The following is a 26,890-nucleotide window of genomic DNA, read 5'->3' as shown; positions in this document are numbered from 1 at the left end:
AAGTTATATGTTTTTATTTACTGGTGCACAAAATGAACCGTGCATGAACATCACCTTGTTCAAAGAACAAAACCAACACAGTGCATGAACTCACAACAAATTACACACCTGCAAATCAGATGGAAAATTAGTTTCGGGGTATCCATAATACGCCGATAGGGAGAAGTTTTTATTTACACGATGAGTCAGGTGTGTCTTGACCTCCGCGGCGGAGGCTCCGCCGAACCCCTGAAGCCGACTCACCGAACCCCTAGGGTTCGATCGAACCCAGATTAAGAACCACTGGTTTATGTGCAATATTACAGTTTTCAACCAACTCTTGTCTTGTTTTTCTGCAGAATCAAAATGGAAACGGCCCATTTTTCACCATCTAGAACTCTGTGTTTCCCAGAAGATGCCCGTCAAGGAGACCAGCGCTCTTTCTATTTAACCCCATCACCGCTCATTGTCAAGGCCCCGAAATGTATGTCGCCCACTGGAGACCACGACAGTCCACCGGGCCCACCTGATTTCTTCCCCAACCACAAGGAGGGGTCCCAAAAACGGAAAAGAACACCAATCAAAATAGACGCCCAAGACTCTGAACAGAGAAAAGCTGATGAAGATGAGGAAAGTACCGTACCAAAAACATCAAATCTCTCCTTCCCTTCTCAACTTATGCCTGCCTCGCCCTTGCGACCTATCACAGGCATGATTGAGTTGAACAGGTTTCATCACAGGGCCATCCGTGTACCTGTGCAGGTGAAACAGGAGCCTCTCAGTCCGCCCCCCATGTGGCCGGTACCTCCTTTGCTCATCCACCCGTCATACTTCCCATCTCTCCATCGCAGCCTCTTCCCGTATCCCTTTTTCATGCCTGGCCCCGTCATGCCCTTCCCACCTGGCGCATTCAACGCCCTGGAGGACGTCAGGCCTGGACACCGCAGCCGTGACATCTCCCCTCGAGGCAGGCCGAGCGGCACAGAGAAGATAAGTCTGGACGTCCACGTGGACGACAGCTACTATGTGGACGTGGGCGGCGATCAGAAGCGATGGAAGTGTCGTATGTGTGAAAAGTCGTACACGTCCAAGTACAACCTGGTCACGCACATTCTAGGCCACAAGGGCATCAAGCCCCATGGGTGCCACCTGTGCGGGAAGCTGTTCAAGCAGCTGAGCCACCTGCACACACACCTGCTCACCCACCAGGGCATGAGGCCTCACAAATGTCAGGTGTGCCACAAGGCCTTTACCCAAACCAGCCATCTGAAAAGGCACATGATGCAGCATAGCGACGTCAAGCCTTACAGGTACATGTCTCGTCTTGTACTGGACTCTCACAAGAAATGGTGCGACACCCATAACTTTATTGACAACCTATCAGGAAAACACCAGTACACAACATAAGTAAATAGTAGAGATGTATGTAATTAATATTTATATAAAATTGGAGAAATTGGAAAAAACATTATTTTTTTACTTTTTCCTGGTCATGTCCCATAATTACAGCCATGCACTTGTTGCTAGGCAGAATTCTTGGCCCACATTTATTCATGCAACAATTAAAAAAAAAAAATAGCATAGCATAAACACCTTTTTAAGACAACAAAGTACACAATTTGGAGATGCATGTTTTTCATTGCACCAGCATCAATGTTAAAGTTAAAGTTAAAGTACCACTGATAGTCACGCACACACTAGGTGTGGTGAAATTACCCTCTGCATTTGACCCATCCCCTTGTTCCACCCCCTGGGAGGTGAGGGGAGCAGTGAGCAGCAGCAGTGGCCGCGCTCTGGAATCATTTTGGTGATTTAACCCCCAATTCCAACCCTTGATGCTGAGTGCCAAGCAGGGAGGTAGTGGGTCCCATTTTTATAGTCTTTGGTATGGGGTTTGAACTCACGACCTACCAATCTCAGGGCGGACACTCTAACCTCTAGCAGCGTATACAACATTCTTAAATTAAAAAAAAGTGTTGTTTTTTATTTTAAGAAGATCATAAATTTGCAGTTGTTTTTCTAGAAAAAAAATTAATTTAAAATTGGAAATATATGTATTCATTGGACAATATTAATATCCTTATGCATTCAATATTTAAATAAAAAAAACCCACCGAAAATAACTTTGTAATGACTAAAATAATCAACACCATTTTGACATATAGGATTTTCATTCATCAGGTGCAACAATCCAATCCAATATTTTCATTTCAATATTTATCATTTATTGTTGTTACATGCTTTTCACTGGTCAACAACAATATACATTAAACACATACATAACACTAAAAAACAATAAATGTGATTTTTTTTTAGTTTTTTCTGGTTAAAAAGACAAATAATTGAGGTACATACTTTTTACTGGAGAGCAACAAGATGCTCGAAAACAATACAACATCCTTTTATTTTCAACCTAATTAATAAAAAAACAGAAATCACTTTGTACTATGCAATTTTAAAAACCTCAAAGTAATTAAGTATTAAATGTGGGGGGATAATAAATTAAAAATAGTTTATTTTTTGTTCAGTGGCATTGTACTTTCCAATTTTAAAAACCTCAAAGTAAATTACTTTTCTGGTTTTTGGATTAAAAAAAGGAGATACGTGGTTTTCATTGGACAGCAACTACTCAATGGACTATTTATACAGTGTAAAATGTGGGGGGGAAAAAAATAAAAAATAAAAAATATTTTTTTGTTTAGTGGCAGTTTCCCTAAAATGCAGATAATACATATATTTTCCATTTAAAGGAGCCATATGTAGTAATGTAGCCAGAAATGGTACTGCAATCACCGTCAAAATTCTCTAGTTCCCTCCCACTCTCCATGACTGAGGTTGCCAAATACACAGCTGAATCCGAATCCTACTCCAAGGAACTTCAAATGGCAATCGACGTGTTCTACCCTGGTTTATGCTTCTTGCAAGATGGTTTACTAAGTAATTATGCCGCATTTACTAATGTCGATTAGCCAAATGTATTTGTAAAGTTATGCAGCAATATTTTTGTCGGGAGTCGGGACAGATTGTTGGCATTACCTTGCTAAAATGTCTTGTTTGACCACACCATCGAATTCATTATGTATAATAATATGTAATATATTATATATCGCATAGGCCTACTTTGATGGCAAGCCAAGGCCAACAGTAAAATTACCGCCACATTTCGTTCAGCATAACTCCATGTTGCATCCAACCTGACATACTGCATTCTCTTCCATGTACGCACATCACCATCTTTCAGTGCAGAGGGCGATTCTATGAGCAAACCCATGTTACGCAAAAAACACGTTACGCATAAATCATATAGCCCACTACCATGTCAATACACGAAGTAGAAAATCATTACATGTAATGCATTATATTGTACCAAGCAAATACCATCCCATATGTGCCTGATGCACATACAGTACCAGAAACCGCAATTAGCCGTGCTAATGTTGGAACGCATTTCCTCAGCGTATCGGCATATTGAGAACGAAATAGGCACTGACACTACCCATATCCACATCGGTTTTATTTGTCGAAAATATATTTTGTCCTGTCAGTTGGATAACACATCGACATACAGGCTAACGGGCATATATTTCTCCCGTTAGCCTGTATGTCGATGTGTCATTGACATGCTAAGCATTCGTTGCACGAACATACTAAGTTTTTTAGACAAGATCATAGACTGTATTGGACAATATAGTTTACGTACATACGAAATGTCCATTTCCATTTATTACACGTAATAAGAAAATGTAAATGCCTTACTTACCTATCAAGGAGGAAATTAGCAAGTTTGGCGTCAGATGAAAAAATCTTCTCCGCCTTATGTCATCTCCTTCTTTCAAAGGCATCCCCGATACAAATCCTCGTTTTTTACCTGGCTTTATCATGAATAAGTTGAGAATCGTAACGAGGCCTTTCAGATATACTAAGTTCTGACATGTTTAGTAACTTTACCAGTGGCAGTAGCCAGACAGACAAAGGTGGCGGCAAACTGGCAAACTGGATGTAACACACTCACATACTTTTTAATTGGTCAAACGGTGGAGGGCGGGGCATCGAAATGAAAACAATGACAATATTTCAGGACTGTAAATAAAATTTTGAAATGAGCATATCCCGGCTGAACTACGACCATTATCAGTTGTAGAGGTGTTCGAAAACAACATGATTTATTATTACCTTTTGACATATCAGGGCTATTTAATGATGACTTGACATACAATTAATACATATGGCACCTTTAATTTAAAAAAAAAAAAAAAATGTCTATATATTTTTGGACCCATTTTTTGTTAATCTTCGCCCCATATAGTTGCAGCGTGTGTGGCAGAGGCTTCGCTTACCCCAGCGAGCTTCGCACCCACGAGCTGAAACACGAGAAAGGCCAGGACAATGTGTGCATCGAGTGCGGCCTAGACTTCCCCACGCTGGCCCAGCTGAAAAGGCACCTGACTGCCCACCGTGGACCTACTTCGTACAGGTGAAGCCCAACCAAATCATGTCCCGCGTTACACATAGACTTCAATGGCTGTTAACTTGTAATGCACACTTTTTTACTGTCGTGATCGTTAAATGGTTCCTGTTGTTAATGCAGATGTTCCGAGTGCCAGAAGACTTTCCAGTACCCGAGTCAGCTGCAGAACCACATGATGAAGCACAAAGATATTCGACCGTACATCTGCAGTGAGTGTGGAATGGAGTTCATCCAGTCGCACCACCTCAAGCAGCACACGCTCACTCACAAAGTAGGTTCCATCTTGTAGAATGTGGCAATGTTATTTTTTTCCCCCATATCTTTAAACAATAAGTATTGCAGGAATCTCAATGACAAAAAGTAACATACGTTCTAGTGTTGACCCATATGTTGATGTTTTTGCCTTGGAGGAGGTCTGCTCTCTTAATGAGTGGTATTCTAACTGGCCCATGGGTAAACAGCTCAAGAACAAAAAATACTGTACCTCAAGTGCTTCTTTGTTTAATTTAAAAAAAATTGTATTAATCAATCCAGCAAAATAATACACAATAATACCATAATAATACAATTCCATAACCAAACCCGGCCCTGCAACATTTAGAATCAACAGAGCATTTGAGAGGACACACAAACATGACACAAAACAATCCAAAAGTAGTCAAACAAAAATTAATAATATCAACAACAGTATCAATATTAAGAAGAATTCCAACATAGCAGTGATTAGAAATCACTCATTGACATTATCATCACAGCCATTTATAAAAAAAATTAAAACATTTAAAAAATGAACAGTAGTGTCACAGTGGCTTCTTTGATACATTTCCCAAATGCCACCACAAAAATGTACCTAAGATAGCAACATGCTATTGTTGTTTATTTCAAACATGCAAACATTTACAATATAATACGCATATTTCACATATTTCCAAAAGTAAGTGTAATGATGACCATATTATTATTAGTTATGTTTGTTTATGTCCTGGCTGTGTAGTGAGACTAAAGTGACAATAGGTCTAAATCAATATATATATATATATATATATATATATATATATATATATATATATATATATATATATATATACAAGGAAGTTATTTGTGCAAAGTCTTTTTGTGTACAAACTCCTCTGTCAAGTGTCACTTTGCACGAAAGTTTAGGCCACATTTGATAGTTTTACAATTAAATGTAGTTACCTTATTTTTACGCTTAAGAGCACATTACAATGACACATAAAAGTGCCTATACAAGTTAGGGCGGCGACAGTTTGACCCATTATTCCCTATGGAAGGAATTCATGAGTATTGACTGGATTGTAATCAGGTAGAAGTTGGGGGTAAGTGGGGATATTGTGCAGGGACCCCAAGCACAGGGAGTGCCCTTGGGCTTTTGTAATATTTGAAAAAAAAAAAAAATTCTGCCATTTAAATATGTAATTTATGAAAAAAGACACTATTCATTTTAATATCAAATTAATATACCTATGAATGGCCAATAATTAGGTTGCTTGAATTAAATTAAAGGGGAACTGCACTTTTTATTTTATTTTGCCTATTATCCTTATGTATGTTCAATGCGTTTTCTTTATTTTCATTACCATTGTAGATTGTCACTGAAGGCATCAAAACTATGAATGAACACATGTGGAGTTATGTACTTAACAAAAAAAGGTGAAATGACTGAAAACATGTTTTATATTCTAGTTTCTTCAAAATAGCCACCCTTTGCTCTGATTACTGCTTTGCACACTCTTGGCATTCTCTCAATGAGCTTCAAGAGGTAGTCACCTGAAATGGTTTTCACTTCACAGGTGTGCCTTATCAGGGTTGATTAGTGGAATTTCTTGCCTTATCAATGGGGTTGGGACCATCAGTTGTGTTGTGAATGAGAAGGTGTGTCCAAACTTTTGGCCTGTACTGTTTGTTTTTATTTTTTATGCATTGTAAATATTAAATAAAAGCAATCAAAAGGCTGCTTTCAAAGGATCCTATTGCAGTTGCTCTACTATGCTTATAAAAACCCTTAAAAACATTCAAAGACTTCCATTAAGGTTTTATATACACGCTGTAGTATATATAATAATAATAATAATAATAATAACACCTGGGATTTATATAGCGCTTTTCTAACAGTGACGTGCGGTGAGGTTGATGGCTGGTGAGGCACTGACTTCATCACAGTCAGATTTGCAAACATATGAACCCTAAAGAGTATCTTATTCACCATTTGATTGGCAGCAGTTAACGGGTTATGTTTAAAAGCTCATACCAGCATTCTTCCCTGCTTGGCACTCAGCATCAAGGCTTGGAATTGGGGGTTAAATCACCAAAAATTATTCCCGGGCGCGGCGCTGCTGCTGCCCACTGCTCCCCTCACCTCCCAGGGGGTGATCAAGGGATGGGTCCAATGCAGAGGACACATGTCATTACACCTAGTGTGTGTGTGACAATCATTGGTACTTTAACTTAACTTTAACTTTACACATACAAACTGTAGCACACAAAAAAGCACATTTAATAAAAAAAACTTTATTATGGTCTTACCTTTACTAAGTTATAAATGAAGTCCATTCGCCGCTGTTGTGCTGGATTAATGCACCTCCTAACAGGAGTGTTATATCAACTAAAGCCCTCACTTAAACTTTCCACGTGCAAGATTGAATCTATTTAAAAAAGTGTTACCGAGGGTTTATAAATGTTGCCTATACTGTATGAAACTACAAAATAACAAACACGGAGGCTCCAGTTTACACAAGGACCACTTTATTTACCTTCTTTCAAAAACCTCCACTCCACTACAACATGTCATCACTTCCGCTCTTGGCGCCTTCAAAATAAGAGCTCAAGGCATATACTGTATAACAGCGCATAACAGGAACTTAACATCACAAAGAGGAAAGCCCATAAAAATAGGTTACAAAAGTTATTTAATAAGAAGCCAAAAAATTCAAAAACAATAATGTTCGTGCTGGAGGAGTTGTGAATTAGGTACACCTGCAGTCTGCAGGTGTACCTAATGTTGTGGCCCTGCAGTCATTCACAACTCCTCCAACACGAACATTATTGTTTTTGCACTTTTTGGCTTCTTATGAAATAACTTTTTTAAATAGATTCAATCTTGCACGTGGAAAGTTTAAGTGTGGGCTTTAGTTGATATAACACTCCCGTCAGGGCTTGCAATCTACAGCGGGGGTGCAGGAGGCGAGCCTCAGCCAGTGCGTCTTTGGCAGCCGTTTTATGATCGCTCAGCACAAGAAATACTTACACACATACAGTTGTTGACAAAATACACTGTACATTATATACCTCAGCTAACTAAACTATGGAAATGTATAATATAGTTCATATAGCAATACGGTCTCACTGCACAGCAGACCAGCAGTTAGCCGAGTCATTGCGCAATCAATGGTGAGGCACAAATGAGTGACGTGCCTCCACTGGCTGCTGTTCACCGCACCGTCTCTTCTCAGTATTTGAACGGCAAATGTGAAAATTCAGCGATTTTAAATAAAAATAATCTAAAACTGGTGAAGTTAAATGGAAAATAACTTTATAGTATAATCACTGGATACATTTAACAATTTAATATATATTTTTTTCTTTTTACATTTTTTTTCTTTCCATGATGGCAGGTGAGGCCCCGCCTCACCTGCCTCTAGTGACTGCACGTCACTGTTTTCTAAGTACCCAAAGTCGCTTTACATGTAGAACATGTAATATATGTAATGTAGTAATGGTCACAATAATAATTACCCACCCCGTCCCATCCTGTTTCTGTGAAGGATTATGAGACATTTTTCATCTAAATTATGAGACATTTTTCATCTAAATTATGAGACATTTTTCATCTAAATGGGAATTTATGAACATCCTAGCAGTCGCCAGCGGACATTATAAAGTAAGTGGTGTTTTATTATGTTTGCTGGCTCTCATTAAGTCTGTAATGAGCCGAAATCAGTGATGAAGAAAAAAAAAAAAGGAAATGTTGTGATGCGTTTTGAAATTAATGTATGCTTAAAATGATCAAAATAGGTAAATATTAAATGTTATCATAAATGTGTCCGTTACTACGTTACACATACTGTATACTTACATCATATATACAAAACTCTAATGGAGGTGTTTGGATGTTTTTTTAGGATCTCTATAGGCAGAATTGAACGGCTTCCATAGACTCCATTGTAAGCGGACTTTTATTTAATATTTAGATTGCATTAAAAAAACAAATCTATCCGCCGTCATGTCTCTCAAAATGATTGTGAACGATAGGCAAAATTTAAAAAAAAGTACATTTCACTTTTTTCCCACACTACATCACTGATTTCTACTCACTGCAGACTTCATGAGAGCCAACAAAAATTCTAAAACATCACTTACTGTACAATGTCTGCTGTCAGTAGGATGCCGACTGATAGAAGGTTGTTAGAGTCATGTTTAAGATGAAGAATGACTCATATTTCTTGCGAAGAAAAGCGGGGTGCAACCAAGCGTCTTTTTGTGTCGTTCTCGGAATCCTCGCCCTTCTACTATGCAGGTGAGAGGCACCATTTATGAACTACAATAAACTTTCAAGAGCAAAGGAAGCGAGGAAGCAGTTTACCATTCGATGATGTACACACAGACACACATACATCGCTGCATACATACTGCTATAAATACTTTACCTGAGTTAGCGCTTATAATAACGATACCAATAATACTTCTTTTTATTCAAGTCACATAATGTAAATTAAGTATTGTTGGTGCTTTTTGGATGCTTTTTTATTGGGTTTTATGGCCGGAAGAGAGGACCTAGCTCTCATTGGCTCCGCTATAAGCGGACTTGTATTTATGTTTATTTACGTGTTTATTTACAAGTTAGAATGTGTTTTAAAAAAAATAATACATCCCTCGTCATGTCTTTCATAATAACTGTGAACAATAGTCAAAATAAATTTTAAAAAAGTGCAGTTTTCCTTTAAGTATGTCTGAGTACCTACACCCACCTCAAAAATGCAAAAATGGTTCAATACACATGGAGAGCATCAAACGTAACTTCGAACACTGCACTCAACATGAATGTCATCAAAGCTTACCTATAAGCATTCACACACAGCACCAGCATTTTGGAACATGGAGAGGTGATAGAAAAATTTAAAAATCTAATACATCTATTTGTGGTAGTATATGAGAAAGTTATGTACCAGTTTAACTTTTGCATCTAATTGCACATAACTGTGGTGTGTTCAAAAACCCTTGACTAAAGTTACAAACTGAGGTGTCCCTAGCTTTTAAAGATATGGAGACTCCCTGGAGATGCACTAAAAATGATATAATAATAATGATGGATTATTATGATTCATATTATCCACAAATAGTCATCCTAAATGAATCAGACAATCCATACTTTACTCTATGACAGGGGTGTCAAACGTACGGCCCGCGAACAAATTCTATCCGGCCCGCGGGTTGAGTTTGCTAAGTATAAAAATAAGCCAATATTTTGAATGAAATAAACTGCTGTTCTAAATGTGTCCACTAAATATCGCAATCGCAATTATTTGTATCTTTGTAGATGATACTACATATGTAAAAAAAAAAACACATGATGTTAGTGCACCAGTCGAGGAAAATGAGCAAACTACATAAATAACATCCTGTAATTTGATTTTGATATTAGTTTTTTATCTTGATAGATTGAAAATTAATACCAATGAGTTGACTGATGAACATTATCACATCATTTATTCAGAAAGTATAAATAAAGGCAAATAAAGATAGAATACTATTAACCGCAACATGTAAGTGTTAAAAAAAACAACAACAACATTATGATTTTTACTTTTTCAGAATGTGCTTGTTCTATTTTTAAACAAAGAAAACAATCTGAAATTGTCTTTATTTTTAAGTTATCGTGCCGTGATTTTACCAGTCTGGCCCACTTGGGAGTAGATTTTTCTCCATGTGGCCCCCGATCTAAAATGAGTTTGACACCCCTGCTCTATGAAGTAAAGGAAAACTTGACATATTTGTAATCTTTTTAAAGTAAATAATATATTATTAAAATTCATATTTTGGTCACTTTATATTGCATTTGTTGGCACTTTTTTTGGAAAAAACCAAACAAAAACAAAAAGTCAAAAAACAAATTAACGTTTTTACATGTGTTTTAAAAAGCTGTTTTTTTTTTTTTAACCAAATCCATGCAATGGTTAGTATTTTAGTGCATGCAAATATATCAAGGGTGTGTGTATGGGGTGGCAATGTTGACTTTAGGGTGGGATGGGGGTCCCTTTTGGATAGATAGATAGATAGATAGATAGATAGATAGATAGATAGATAGATGGTACTTTATTGATTCCTTCAGGAGAGTTCCCTCAGGAAAATAAAAATTCCAGCAGCAGTGTACAGAAATTAGATATAATTTAAAACAGGGGCCACCAACGCGGTGCCCGCGGGCACCAGGTAGCCCGTAAGGACCAGATGAGTAGCCCGCTGGCCTGTTCTAAAAATAGCTCAAATAGCAGCACTTACCAGTGAGCTGCCTCTATTTTTTTTAATTTTATTTATTTACTAGCAAGCTGGTCTCGCTTTGCTCGACATTTTTAATTCTAAGAGAGACAAAACTCAAATAGAATTTGAAAATCCAAGAAAATATTTTAAAGACTTGGTCTTCACTAACTGACAAATAAACAGATAACAGATTTGGTGTCCAGTTCAAAGTGTGACATGATTTATTTTAAAATGTTGTAAATTAGTATTTTACATGAGTTATTATTTGTACAAACATGGTGCAAAGTAATTCATGATTTGTTAAAAAATGTTCTTGGCTAGCTAGTTAAAATGGGATATTGTGATTTCACAAGACTGTCTTAGAAGTGATCATTTGAAAATGTTCAATTTGAAAAATGTGCACTTAGAGAAAATATAAAAATAAAGTGTTGCATATTGATATTTATCTGTTTCTATATATATTTATTGTGGGAAATCATTAAGATGATCAGTGTTTCCACAAAGATAAATATCATTAATTATTAATAATAACATAAAGTTAAAGGTAAATTGAGCAAATTGGCTATTTCTGGCAATTTATTTAAGTGTGTATCAAACTGGTAGCCCTCTGCATTAATCAGTACCCAAGAAGTAGCTCTTGGTTTCAAAAAGGTTGGTGACCCCTGATTTAAAATCATTTAAAAAGTAAATAATGGAGGTATAAATGGAAATAAAATAGAAAATATAACAATAAGAATCAAAATAAAAAGTAACAATGAGAATAAAAATATAACAGTAAAAATAAAAATATAACAATAGATCCTAGGCAGTAGTGACCATGTTATGAAAATTAAAATATTTTTTGTTAAAAAAGAATACAAACGGTAATACTGTCGATTATTTGAAAGTCTTGTGTTTGGGGGCCCGAATGTGGGTGCTATTCCCCTGACCATGCACAATCATTCATGCCTTTTTAAACATGTTATGAGAAAGTAAGATTTAACTGTCTGATCTCAGGGCGTGAAGGAGCACAAGTGTGACATCTGTGGCCGCGAGTTCACTTTGCTCGCCAACATGAAGCGTCACATGCTCATCCACACCAACGTGAGGGCCTACCGGTGCCACAAGTGCTTCAAGAGCTTCGTCCAGAAGCAGACGCTCAAGGCCCACATGATCGTCCACTCCGACGTCAAACCTTACAAGTGCAAGGTGGGCGATCCCGCGGCGTGAGCTGAACACTTCTATAAAAAGGCTGATTTGACCTCAGTGTTTAGAAACAAGTGACTGAGAGCATGACCAGATAGCAGGGAGGCTTTTGGCCTTCTCGCTCATAGGAAGGATATCGCCGCACAAAACCGCCTCTCTAACAATGGCCTCCAGCCTCCCCGGAGAACGAGGCCCACAAATAGATTTCATCTCGCTTTCTCTGCTGCCTGCTATGTGGCGGGGGGCTTCCTGTTTTCTCACGGTCCTCTCGGACAGTTTAGAGTCCCTCTCTCCTCCTGAAGGAAAGGAACACCCTAATAAAAAAGAATGGAGAGGAAGGACAGCGGAGGAGTTGCCCTTCCCTGTTCTGTTGCTTCCTCTTGCTCCGTCCCTCTGTTTTTTCTTCTTCTTGTGTACACGTGTGTGTGCATGATGATGAGAAGCGGAGAGAAGACAGACGGAGAGGAAACGAGGAAATCAAGGACGGTGTTGGCGGGTGTTAGAGCGGGTGTATCAAAGTGGTTGTTTGGGATTACGTGTGGTCAAAATGTAGCAAATTTGGCATACTTTACTCACAAGACACTTCATGAAAGGAAAACTGCACTTTTGGGGGGATTTTTTTCATAAGAATACACGTCTTTCACTTTTCTCCGCGTTCTACTGTAAATAGTAAATTAAAGGCCTACTGAAATGCGATTTTCTTATTTAAACGGGGATAGCAGGTCCATTCTATGTGTCATACTTGATCATTTCGCGATATTGCCATATTTTTGATGAAAGGATTTAGTAAAGAACATCGACGATAAAGTTCGCAACCTTTGGTCGCTGATAAAAAAGCCTTGCCTGTACCGGAAGTAGCAGACGAGTAGTGTGACGTCACAGGTTGTGGAGCTCCTCACATCTGCACATTGTTTACAATCATGGCCACCAGCAGCGAGAGCGATTCGGACCGAGAAAGCGACGATTTCCCCATTAATTTGAGCGAGGATGAAAGATTCGTGAATGAGGAAAGTGAGAGTGAAGGACTAAAGGGCAGTGGGAGCGATTCAGATAGGGAAGATGCTGTGAGAGGCGGGTGGGACCTGATATTCAGCTGGGAATGACTAAAACAGTAAATAAACACAAGACATATATATATACTCTATTAGACACAACATAACCAGGCTAATATTTAATATGCCACAAATTAATACCGCATAACAAACACCTCCCCCCTCCCGTCCATATAACCCGCCAATACAACTCAAACACCTGCACAACACACTCAATCCCACAGCCCAAAGTACCGTTCACCTCCCCAAAGTTCATACAGCACATATATTTCCCCAAAGTCCCCAAAGTTACGTACGTGACATGCACATAGCGGCACGCACGTACGGGCAAGCGATCAAATGTTTGGAAGCCGCAGCTGCATGCGTACTCACAGTACCATGTCTGCGCATCCAACTCAAAGTCCTCCTGGTAAGAGTCTCTGTTGTCCCAGTTCTCCACAGGCCAATGGTAAAGCTTGACTGTCATCTCCCGGGAATGTAAACAATGAAACACCGGCTGTGTTTGTGTTGCTGCAGTCGGCCGCAATACACGGCTTCCCACCTACAGCTTTCTTCTTTGCTGTCTCCATTGTTCATTGAACAAATTGCAAAAGATTCACCAACACAGATGTCCAGAATACTGTGGAATTTTGCGATGAATAGAGACGACTTAATAGCTGGCCACCATGCTGTCCCAAAATGTCCTCTACAATCCGTGACGTCACGCGCTGACGTCATCATACCGAGACGTTTTCAGCAGGATTTTTCGCGCGAAATTTAAAATTGCACTTTAGTAAGCTAACCCGGCCGTATTGGCATGTGTTGCAATGTTAAGATTTCATCATTGATATATAAACTATCAGACTGCCTGGTCGGCAGTAGTGGGTTTCAGTAGGCCTTTAAATGCTAGTGCGAGGTGGCAAAGAATTCAGGTAATAGGGAGTCATCTATTCTGCCTAAAAAGCCCTCTAAAAACATCCTGCCAAGTAGGGGTGTAGGAAAAAATCGATTCGAATTCGAATTGCGATTCTCACGTTGTGCGATTCAGAATCAATTCTCATTTAAAAAAAATCTATTTTTATATATATATATATTTATTTATTTATTTTTTATTTGTATTTTTTTTTTTTATTAATCAATCCAACAAAACAATACACAGCAATACCATAACAATGCAATCCAATTCCAAAACCAAACCCGACCCAGCAACACTCAGAAGTGCAATAAACAGAGCAATTGAGAGGAGACACAAACCCGACACAGAACAAACCAAAAGTAGTGAAACAAAAATGAATATTATCAACAACAGTATCAATATTAGTTACAATTTCAACATAGCAGTGATTAAAAATCCCTCCTTGACATTATCATTAGACATTTATAAATAAATAAGAAAAGAACAATAGTGTCACAGTGGCTAACACTTGCATCGCATCTCATAAGCTTGACAACACACTGTGTCCAATATTTTCACAAAGATAAAATAAGTCATATTTGTGGTTCATTTAATAGTTAAAACAAACTTACATTATTGCAATCAGTTGATAAAACATTGTCCTTTACAATTATAAAAGCTTTTTACAAAAATCTACTACTCTGCTTGCATGTCAGCAGACTGGGGTAGATCCTGCTGAAATTCTATGTATTGAATAAATAGAGAATCGTTTTGAATCGGAAAAATATTGTTTTTGAATCGAGAATCGTGTTGAATTGAAAAAAAAAATAGATTTTGAATCAAATCGTGACCTCAAGAATCGATATTGAATCGAATCGTGGGACACCCAAAGATTCACAGCCCTACTGCCAAGTTTTATATACATGTTTTATATGTATTAATGAGCACATTCATAAAAACATGTCATATTTACAGTATTTTGGTCATTTTAGGCATTGCTGTAAATTTGATTGTATAATATATATTAGGGCTGTCAAGTCATTTTCTTGTCAGATTAAACACAACCTTGATCTGTGATGAATCATTATAGATAATTTGTTTAAGGAAATACCCCAATATTTCGATACAAATGCCATTTTGTAGTCAGAATGTCATGCGTGAACGTATTTTTTTTTTATGTTTTACTGAACTGCAGGTCATTGATATGCTCAAAAGTTTGTGACAGTAAGTGTGCGTTTTGAAAGTCTTTGCAAAAATAGCAAACAATGTATACCAGGGGTCCCCAAACTACGGCCCATGGGAAGTCCCAAGTTTAAAAAAAAAAAAAAATTATATATATATATATATATATATATATATATATATATATATATATATATATATATATATATATATGTATATACATATATATACATATATATATATATATGTATGTGTGGGAAAAAAAATCACAAGACTATTTCATCTCTACAGGCCTGTTTCATGAGGGGGGGTACCCTCAATCATCAGGAGATTTTAATGGGAGCATTCGCATACCATGGTTTATATAGGGCACAGAGTGGGTGGGTACAGGCTGGCGTAGGGGCGTGGTGATTGGCTCATGTGTTACCTAGGAGGTGTTTCCGTCTATGGCGGCATGCTGTTACAATTTCGCTGCGCTTGTTGAGGGATGACAGGTCTGGACGGTAAATAATAAACAGTTTCTCTTTCAAGCATAGGTTGCATCTTTTATTACCACTATTGTAAGGTGTGCTGGATGCAAGAATTTGCCATGTTATTGAATATTCAACATTATTGTCTTTGAGGTCCCAAATGTGTTTGCTGAGTTCTGTGGTATTTCGCAGGTTTTTGTTCCTGAAAGAAGCCTTGTGATTGTTCCATCTGGTTTTGAATTCTCCCTCGGTTAATCCTACATATGTGTCGGATGTGTTAATGTCCTTGCGTATTACCTTAGATTGGTAGACAACTGATGTTTGTAAGCACCCCCCGTTGAGAGGGCAATCAGGTTTCTTTCGACAGTTACAGCCTTTGTTGGTTTTGGAGTCGCTCTGTCTGGGGGCCGACGGCTCATTTGCAATTGTTTTGTTGTGGTTTGAGATGATTTGTCGTATATTGTTCATGCAGCTGTAGCTCAATTTAATGTTGTTCTTGTTGAATACTTTTCTTAGGGTGTTGTCTTTGGGAAAGTGTTTGTCAATCACATTGAGGAATTTGTGTCCAATGTTAGTTGAGACGTTTTTGCTGTATGGGGGGTTGTACCAGATGATGTCGTTTCGTTTTCTGTTCTTTTTTGGCTGGTTTCCTGGCGTGGGTTCATAGGTGAGGGTGAAATTGTATCCGCTTTCATCAAGGGCTTTTTGGTACGGGGGGGTTGCTTGGTCAAATTCAGCTTTGCTAGATGACAGCATCGATAGCCTTTTATTGATTCCGGTAGGTATTCTTTTTGTGGTGGTGGGTGGGTGGTTGCTGTCATGGTGCATGTATTGGAGTGTTGTGTTGGGTTTCGTGAATGGTTGGTAGCTGTTATTTCTCAGGTTGAAAGTGACGTCAAGGAAGTTGACGGTTTGTTTGTTGGCTTCAATCGTGATCCGTAGGCCGTTCTCTTTGAAAATTTGGCATATGCGCTTCTTGGTATTCTCGCTGCTCCTTGGCGAGGCGCGACACACTGCCAGTCCGTCATCACGGTAAATACCAAGGTTCAGATTGAGGCTAGCGAGCTGGGAGAGGAGGAAACTCCCAACGAGTTCACACGTTTCTGCTCCGTCAAAACTTCCCATAGTGACGTCAAATGTTGCATTGTTCTTTTTTTGCCATGGTGTACTGTTGTGGATGAGAATGGAGTTTTTTGCGTGGATGATGATGTTTCTTTCGTTGCCTGTGATTGAGTCGTAGTCTGAGGCGAAGTCTAGTGCTTGAGTCAGTAGGTCTTGCGTGATGGAAGGGTAAAATTCCTCGATATCAAAGGAGATAAAGTTGTGCTGTTGTTTGTCTTGGATGTTGTTGAACCATTTGATTACTGCTGCTGTATTTCTCCATTGGTTGAGTGGTGTTTTGTCCTTGATTTTTGTGTTGACTCTGTCTAGGATTATTTTGCTGATTTTTCCTATTTCAGATTTAGTTGGGTTTATTAGTCGGCATGTTGGGTTATTTGCGAAGTTGGGTTTGTGGTCCTTCAATGTGATGAAGGCTTCCTTGTTGGCTGTGGCGTCCACCCTGTCCTCAATGTCCAGTTCAGCCGCGATCCTTTTATTTTCCAGGTGGATGTTCTGTAAGGTGTTGGGTTGCGCTTTTTTGTATGATTTGGTGATGCTTCTGTCCAGTAAGGTGTGGTGTTCTGGTATGTCCATTCTGTAGAAGTTTGTGGTTTTATCGGCAGCTATGATGAGGTTGTTTACTTTCTTGATGCGCTCCTTGTCATTTTTCAGCTTGGTGAGGAGTGGGTTGCGGATTGGCTTGAATTTGACTGATTGTATCATTTTGAGCATGTCGTTCTCAAAATCCTTTAGTTCCTCAACTGTGGGTGGGTTCTTGGTAGATTTGAATCCGTAAGTTTTCTTTTGCGTTCCTTTTGTTTCAGGGTGGAGGAAAAAATGTGCTTTCCACCGCATCCTTCTTAGGAAGTGTTCCGTCTTTTCTATGAGCCTTAGCTTGTAGTCATTCTGCGCGGGTATGGGAATGTTCTTCGTGGAGTAGTCGATGTTGAATTTTTCCATTTCTGATCGTCGTACAGTGCTCAACAAATGTCAATTTGGAGCGGAGTATATGTCTTAATAAGGTTATCCAAAAAATAGTGCTCGATACCGTAGTAGAGCGCAATATATGTATGTGTGGGAAAAAAAATCACAAGACTATTTCATCTCTACAGGCCTGTTTCATGAGGGGGGGTACCCTCAATCATCAGGAGATTCTAATATATATATGTATATATATGTATATATATATATGTATGTATGTATTAGAGATGCGCGGATAGGCAATTATTTCATCCGCAACCGCGTCAGAAAGTCGTCAACCATCCGCCATCCACCCGATGTAACGTTTGAGCAGAACTGCACCCGCCCACCATCCGCCCGTTGTTATATATCTAATATTAATAAAAAAATTAAAAAAAAGGGTGAAAACTACGCGAATTGCACCTTGTGCAGACAAGATTTTTCGATCGGACACGGAGGAATTAGCGATGTAAAAGACCACGTTGGGACAAAAAAACACAAGTCTAATGCCGTTGCTAGCGATACAAGTGGAAAACTTCCAACGTTTTTCGTCGCCCAAACAGATTCTTTGGATGTGATAAATGCCGAAGTTTTATTTACGGAGGCAATAATTGAGCATGGACTTCCAATCGCACTGGCTGATCACATGGGACAGTTAATAATGTAATGCAACCTTTAAAAATCATTACGCGGTGATCGCGATCCCAAAAATAAACTTTTCTTGCATGATAATGTCCAGAAAAATTCGCTTTATATTACTATAGAGTCCTTTTAACGAATGAGTTTGATGGTTTATCACAAACCTTAAATGAAAGAAGTCCTTTGTTCTCCTGCACCATGCATGCGCAATCCTGTCGGCTGTATTTCACAGCACGACATACTGTAAAAAGTGTTTATACTATTTATACTTTCAATTAACAAATTGAAGTCTTGTGAAAGGTTGACAGGATAACTGGCATTAACTGTCAAAATAATTTCAAACTATTGAAGTTAGCTTACAGAATAAACATGTCAATCAACCCATATGATTTTTGCTGTAATATTTTTGTTTTGAAAAGTCACTGTGACTGATAGAAAAGTGATGGTTTTAGCAACATTTTAACCTGTCTGAATGCTAATAGTCATTTTGCGTCGGGGGGCGAAGCCCTGAACCCTCCACCAGGACTTTGTCCTGGACCTACCGGGGCCTGCGGCCCTTGGACCCTGGCTACTAGGTTTTTCTGATTTAAAAGTTGGCAGGTATGGTGAGGTTATAAAGCTTTTGCCTGTTAAAGAAAGGAGACTGATCCAATGCACAGACATTCGCGTGCCACGCTGTCACGACCCAGACGCACACCAGTGCGCAATCATATGGGAGCCGCGCTGAGCGCACCTCCAAGCGCGTCTCGCTGCCGGTGACGGCCAGATATGGGCCCACGCTCCAGCGCCATCCATTTTCAGGGCTAGTTGATTCGGCAGGTGGGTTGTTACACACTCCTTAGCGGGTTCCAACTTCCATGGCCACCGTCCTGCTCTCTATATCAACCAGGGTGAGCCCCACCCCTTTCATGAGCGCACTACGCGCGGAGTGACCCCTGTTACGCGCCCCCGGCAACAGGGGTGGCAAGCAGGTAAACTGCGCGGGCGGAGCGCGCGGAGTGACCCATGTTACGAGCCCCCGGCCACGGGGGTGGCGGGCAGGTAAGCTGCTTACCTGCTGCGCGTGACGCCGGCCGCGGCGAAAGCGGACGAGGCGGGGTGTCGGTGCGGTGGGCGCGGTAGTGACCCTGGACGTGCGTCGGGCCCTTCTCGCGGATCGCCTCAGCTACGGCTCCCGGTGGGGCCCTCTCGGGGGAAGGGGCCTCGGTCCCGGACCCCGGCGAGGCGTCCCTTCTCCGCTCCGTAAAAGTGTCCATCTCTTTTCTTTTTTTTTCTTCTGTTGTGGCATATGCAGCAGGTGCCTGCTCGTTTTTCGTATGTGGGTAACAACATTTAACTATGTATATATATTTCCGAATTGGTTTAACTGCCACCCGCAAAAAAAAAAAAAAAAAAAAAATTAATCCGCCCGACCCGACCCGCGAGCGGATAAAATCTTAGTTTTTTTAATTTCATCCGCCCGATCCGCGGATAATCCGCGGACTCCGCGGTTGTGTCCGCAAACCGCGCATCTCTAGTATGTATATATATGTATATATATATATAGGTTTCTGTGATTTATCCGTTATACAGTGCTCAATACCGGGGTAGAGCGGAATATATACGTTAGGTCAGGAAAAACCACAAGAGGCTATATCATCCCATCAAGCCTGTTTCGCAGATTTCCCTGCTTGACGAGCAGGGAAACCTGCGAAACTCTCCAGTTGAGCCTCAGGCCACAACTTAACAAACTATTTACTTTTAGCAAGATGTATCATGGTGTGGCATTGTCTGTGTGTTGCCTTGCAGCTTTGTGGGAAAGAGTTCAACAGGATGCACAACTTAATGGGCCACATGCACCTCCACTCTGACAGCAAGCCCTTCAAATGTCTCTACTGTCCCAGCAAGTTCACGCTAAAGGGAAACCTCACCAGACACATGAAGGTGAAGCACGGCATCATGGACAGAGGGCTGGATGAAAGATGTAAGAACACAAATATGACATTGATATGACAGATTTAGTATCAATAGATCACATTAGGTTTATCAGACATTGTTTTTTTAATCTTGACTAACCACACTGTTTAGCTAATTAGTTACGCAACTAAGGCTTATACCACAGCAGCCCAAAATGTACTTTTTTTTGGTAATTACCAAAATCAAATCAAATCAACTTTATTTATAAAGCACATTTAAAATGTACCTCAGGGGTAGCCAAAGTGCTGTACAATGGGAGGTTAAAATAATAGATAATAGATAATACGAGAACCGAGCAAACACAACACAACACAACTAGGGACGGCGTGGCGCAGTGGAAGAATGGCCGTGCGCGACCCGAGGGTCCCTGGTTCAATCCCCACCTAGTACCAACCTCGTCATGTCCGTTGTGTCCTGAGCAAGACACTTCACCCTTGCTCCTGATGGGTGCTGGTTAGCGCCTTGCATGGCAGCTCCCTCCATCAGTGTGTGAATGTGTGTGTGAATGGGTAAATGTGGAAGTAGTGTCAAAGCGCTTTGAGTACCTTGAAGGTAGAAAAGCACTATACAAGTACAACCCATTTATCATTATTTATTTAAAAACAAACAGAGCACGATAAAAATAAATGAATAAATAATAAATAATAAATAAATAAATAGATAAATAAATACATAAATAAATAAATAGGCCTGTATTTTTATAATGCTAAAATATTAAATAATTTGAATTAACTTTCAAACTTACTGTTTTACTAAATAATAGCAGTAACATATATATATATATATATATATATATATATATATATATATATATATATATATATATATATATATATATATATATATATATGTATATATGTATTTATATGTGTGTGTATATATATTGTGTATACACTATATATATATATATATATATATATATATATATATATATATATATATATATATATATATAGTGTATACACAATATATATATATATATATATATATATATATATATATAGTGTATACACAATATATATACACACACATATAAATACATATATACATATATACATATATATATATATATATATATATATATATATATATATATATCATTTTATGACAGTATATTTTCTATGTTTGTAATTGTATGTATGTATATGTATGTGTGTGTGTGTGTGTGTATATATATATGTGTTTATATGTGTGTGTATATATATTGTGTATACACTATATATATATATAGTTTTATGACAGTATATTTTATGTTTATAATTGTATATACTGTATATGTATACTTATTTGTGTGTGTGTATATATGCAGTTGTGCTCATAATTTTACCTATACATACACACACACGTACAGTTCGTATACATATCAATATATATACAATTTTAAACATAGAAAATGTACTGTCATAAAATTAGATAGATATAGTGTATACACAATACTGTATATATATACACACATATGAATACATATATACATATATATGTCTATATACAGTATATACATCTATATAGTGTATACACAATACTGTATATATACACACATATGAATAAATATATACATAGATATGTATATATACAGTATATATACATTCATATGTGTGTATATATACAGTATCGTGTATACACTATATCTATCTAATATATATATATATATATATATATATATATATATATATATATATATATATATATATATATATATATATATAATTTGATGACCGTGTATTTTCAATGTTTATAGTTGTAGAAAAAAAAATATATTTAATGGAAACTTAAGTAGAACGTCATTTGATGACGCTATTCACAGGCAAAAAGAGTGCTGTAGCTATTAATCCAGCGGAAGGTGCTATCCGGCAAATCAATTCACTTACTTTTAATATTTTCCAGCAGGAAGATGCTTTAACAAGATGGTATGTAATACTGTATACCTGTAATTGTTTCTTAATGTGCAAAACATAATTAAAACATTTATTAAATAACAAAGGTTTAGAGTTGGGGCGGTATAGCTTGGTTGGTAGAGTGGCCGTGCCAGCAACTTGAGGGTTCCAGGTTCGATCCCCGCTTCCGCCATCTTAGTCACTGCCGTTGTGTCCTTGGGCAAGACACTTTACCCACCTGCTCCCAGTGCCACCCACACTGCTTTAAATGTAACTTAGATATTGGGTTTCACTATGTAAAAGCGCTTTGAGTCACTAGAGAGAAGCGCTATATAAATATAATTCAATTCAATTCAATAGAGTGTTGTCAGATTTCTCCATTTTAAGAGCTTTTTAGAGTACATTCGTTAGTCATTAGTCACAATTCTTCATTAACATATATAGTTATATATTTTACTTAATTTTCGACTTTGTAAAATCATAAATCATGGTTCCTTTCTGTCCAAAATTAAAAATAACATTGTAAAAAATAAGGGCGTGTACCTTTCTTTTGAACATAACACGCTCAATGTAACAGCTTCATTTCTTTATTCCAGTGTTCAGACAAAGGGGCCGGTTCCGTCTCTCCTCTCCCATGAGCCTCCTGGGCCCTTTCAACCAAAAGAAGCCATTCGATCTTTCCCAGAAGCCCCCAAGCCTCCCCGGCCATCATTTCCCCCAGTCTGACGGCGAGAGCGTGCCTGGCAGCTCCTGTCAGGAGGAAGATGATGAGAGCTTGTACAGACGCAGCCAGTACAGCCCTGAAGAGGCTCATGGACAGGACGCCTTGGGGGGTCTGGAGGTCAGAGTGCGGGGGTCTCCAGCTCAACTCAGGCAGGAAGAGCAGCACCAGAGGGGGTCACATGGACAGGGACACTTGAATGCCACTTGGAGACAGGCTGTGTCTCCTTATAAGGTCGCTCACAGTGAGTCACATGACCCCAGTGATGATTCGGAGATGGAGGAAGACACACATTGCCACCATCAGAAGCTTCTGGAAGAATTGTTGGACAGGGAAGACACATTAAAGGAAGACAAGGAAGAAGAGTGACAAAAAAATGCAGGTTTTGCTGAATGTTGTATGTAGAAAAGCATTGGAGAGGATGTTTTACAGGCAGTGTGTGTTTTTATTGCATGCTCATCAATTGAAGCTGTGAATATACATCTTGTACATAATCATTTTAAAATTGTTCTCAGGTATTTGCAATGTACACCAAAATGTTAATAATAAAAAAAAAAAAAAATTAAAAAAAATCACAGCTTTTTATTCCATCTCCTTAAATAGAGGGCATCCGCGCTAAGAAACTCATTTCTATAAATGAATGCCACGCCTCAAATAGAAGCTGCACTAACTTAGACTTAGACTTAGACAAACTTTAATGATCCACAAGGGTAATTGTTCCACACAGTAGCCCAGTTACAAAGGATGGAAAGGATCGGGCACACAAGGGCACAAAAGAGGGCGAAATACAAAAGGTAAAGTAAACAAAAAATTTTTACCTTAGTAGCAATATAGAATATAACATATATGTAATATTTACATATTATGTATACAGTATATAATATATATTGATATATTATTATATTAAAATTAAAGTACCAATGATTCACACACTAGGTGTGGTGAGGTGAGCAGTGATCAGCAGCAGTAGCCGCACCCGGGAATACTTTTTGGTGATTTAACCCCCAATTTCAACCCTTGATGCCGAGTGCCAAGCAGGGAGGTAATGGGTCCCATTTTTATAGTTTTTGGCGTGACTTGGCCAGGGTTTAAACTCACGACCTATTATACTATATTACTATATAATATGTACAATATGTGACAAATCCCAATTACAATGGACAATATTACAGTAGATGTAACAGCTACAGCATAAAATAGAGAGTAGATCCATCAGAAAATGTACATTATAAACAAAGAGAGGTAGCTAACATAGAAGCGGTCAGGTAATAGACAGATATCATCTATTGCTGTATGGCGAGTGATTATACAGCTGGATGGAGTGCGGAATGAAGGAGTTCTTGAATCTAGTTGGGTGCAATTATTTTCACTATAAACTTTACTCATAATAGACGTCATCACCGCAGCACAGCATGTGGTATCTATAAAGCTGACGTTTACAGCGGACTAGAAACAAGCAAAAATGAACATTAATGTTGATAAAGGCTACATTCCCAAAATCGAAGCCCTATTAAGCCGCACATGATTATGTGTCATAATTGACGCCATTGCCCCCATATACTTATTCAAATGTAATTAACTTAATTTTAGTATCCAAATGCAGCTGAGATAGGCTCCAGCACCCCCCGCGACCCCGAAAGGGACAAGCGGTAGAAAATGAATGGACGGATAGCATCCTTATTTATTTAATAAACTCCTGGTACTCACTGCAGTAAATAAGCACTCCTAGCCACCATATTAAGCAATATAATATTTCAGTTGCACTGCTGTAAATGACTGTACACATGTCTGCTACTCTAAATCAGTTGACTTGTGAAATAAACTGTGATTTTTGTATTCTGTCTCACTTTTTAGTTGTCAATGTTTTTCAATGCGATACTAAACGTCAATCTGCTAAACTAAAAGCGTTTTTTTGATTGATTGATTGAAACTTGTATTAGTAGATTGCACAGTATAGAACATATTCCGTACAATTGACCACTAAATGGCAGAGGTGGGACCAAGTCATTGCTTTGCAAGTCACAAGTAAGTCTCAAGTCTTTACCCTCAAGTCTCGAGTCAAGTCCCGAGTCAAGACAGGGCAAGTCCGAGTCAAGTCCAAAGTCAAGACTGGAAAGTCTCAAGTCAAGTCCCAAGTCCTGCATTTTGAGTTTCGAGTCCTTTCAAGTCATTTAACCACAGACTAATATATTTACACAGATTGTGTATGCTTTTAAAACGCTGTATTTATTTATTAAAACAAGTGCATTTGAAATTGCAGGGAAAAAGATAGTGCTGACATTGCACTTCAAAATAGCACTATTAACCAGTCATTTTAAACATGTAACTCATTCCTTTACAGAATAAACACATTTGAAAAAAACAAGTGCAACTGTACTTATTTGCACAAAAGTGTTAACATTGTATTTCCATGGCATATTGCATTGTAACTAGTTCCACAGCAGTTTCTATCCTGTTCTTACCTTATCTCATTGATCTCATCTCATACTGTATGTGTGTTTATGTGTGCGTACACATGAAAAACATAACAAATATATGAACATAACAATGAACAGAGTTGTACTTTTTAGATGTCAGGACCCTATGCAATATGTACACATATTCTTAATATAGTATACATTTTAACTGACCTTTATTTGACTATGTTTGTCTTTTTGTAGGTGGCTAAAATACGCGGTGCTGCTGACTGCCGTCTAACGTTACGTTACTGTGTGTGATACATTGACTAACGTAATGTTACTGTGTGTGATACATTGACTAACGTAATGTTACTGTGTGTGATACATTGACTAACGTTACGTTACTGTGTGTGATACATTGACTAACGTAATGTTATGTATAGGTACCTCATGAAACCCTGCTTAAAAAAAAATCACTTGACAAAAAGTATGAATAAGGTAGCAAACTGCAGTGGACGCAACAGATTGCCGTGTTTGCAATGACGTTATAACCATAGACATCTTATAAGTAGACGCAGCATTGGTTGCTGTGACGTGAGCAATTTGCCCGCCATCTTGAAGTGGTGATGAGGAGCCGGCGAGCAGCCTAAACTGACAGTTGAAAGGTAGAAAACAAAGATGGTGTTCAGCGTTTTCCTGCTCAAATGAGCAGACTGTTGAAAATAGGAATCGGGGGATTACTTTTCACAAGTAAGATTTAACATTAACGTACTATTGGTTGTATTTTATGAAAATAATATTACCACAGAGTTGAGAAGGATCAAAGATCTTCAATATTTGTATGTGAAAATCACAAAGAAATCTTCTGGGGGAGGATGACGCCCCTACAGGGGTTTGGTTTACAAACTTTCAGCCCCACCTAAAACAAAATTCACCAGCCACTACTGATTATGATGCATTCTCATTTTAGGCAAAGTATAAGACAATACTTTCTTAACAGTATAATTGTAACCAGGAATCAGTCTTCAAGTAACAATATTCAAATACTAACATTGTTGGGTTAAACAGAATTTGGTTTTATTCTGAATCCAGTGAAACAGATTGGTGGTTTTAGCTGATATGAAGACTTTCAGGTGTTTATATATGTTTAAGTATTTGGCAGACGCTTTTATCCAAAGCGACTTACATAAAATAATACATATAAAACAATCACTGCAAACATTATCATTTAAGGGAAGAATGTAATAGAAAATATCAATACAAAGTGTCAAGACAGAATAAACTCTCTGCTGCTGAAGCAACAGAGATACAGTCTATAGGTCCCTAAGATATATAGATATCTAATGTATTCATACATTGTTTATGTAGGATACACGCATATGTATATATAACCTAATCATATTGTTTCTTCAACTTAAAAATAGTTTACCGTTTTTTTTCCCCTTCTCTGGGATTATATTCCCAGTTTTGATCTCGGACGTCTGGTCACTTATAGCGTATAAGAATATTATATTACTGTTAAGCAAACTATGAATAAT

General features: G+C 38.2%; 1 protein-coding gene across 3 annotated transcripts in view; it reads left to right on the top strand.

Moving 5' to 3' along the window:
• The window catches only part of znf366 (zinc finger protein 366), a 38,028-nt gene extending 12,738 nt beyond the window's left edge, over positions 1–25,290 (top strand). For 2 of the 3 annotated variants that reach the window (XM_061928351.1, XM_061928352.1), the window contains 6 exons: positions 339–1,289; positions 4,286–4,453; positions 4,568–4,718; positions 11,936–12,127; positions 20,191–20,365; positions 22,829–25,290. In XM_061928351.1, the coding sequence (XP_061784335.1) occupies positions 346–1,289; positions 4,286–4,453; positions 4,568–4,718; positions 11,936–12,127; positions 20,191–20,365; positions 22,829–23,322 (2,124 nt within the window). In that variant the 5' untranslated portion in view covers positions 339–345 and the 3' untranslated portion in view covers positions 23,323–25,290. The remainder of the gene's footprint in view (positions 1–338; positions 1,290–4,285; positions 4,454–4,567; positions 4,719–11,935; positions 12,128–20,190; positions 20,366–22,828) is intronic. The other variant, XM_061928353.1, reaches the window with a different exon arrangement.
• Positions 25,291–26,890: the final 1,600 nt, after the last annotated feature.

Source organism: Nerophis lumbriciformis, linkage group LG33 (assembly GCF_033978685.3).
Source record: "Nerophis lumbriciformis linkage group LG33, RoL_Nlum_v2.1, whole genome shotgun sequence".
Taxonomy (NCBI): domain Eukaryota; kingdom Metazoa; phylum Chordata; class Actinopteri; order Syngnathiformes; family Syngnathidae; genus Nerophis; species Nerophis lumbriciformis.
This window is presented reverse-complemented; position numbering and strand designations above follow the sequence as displayed.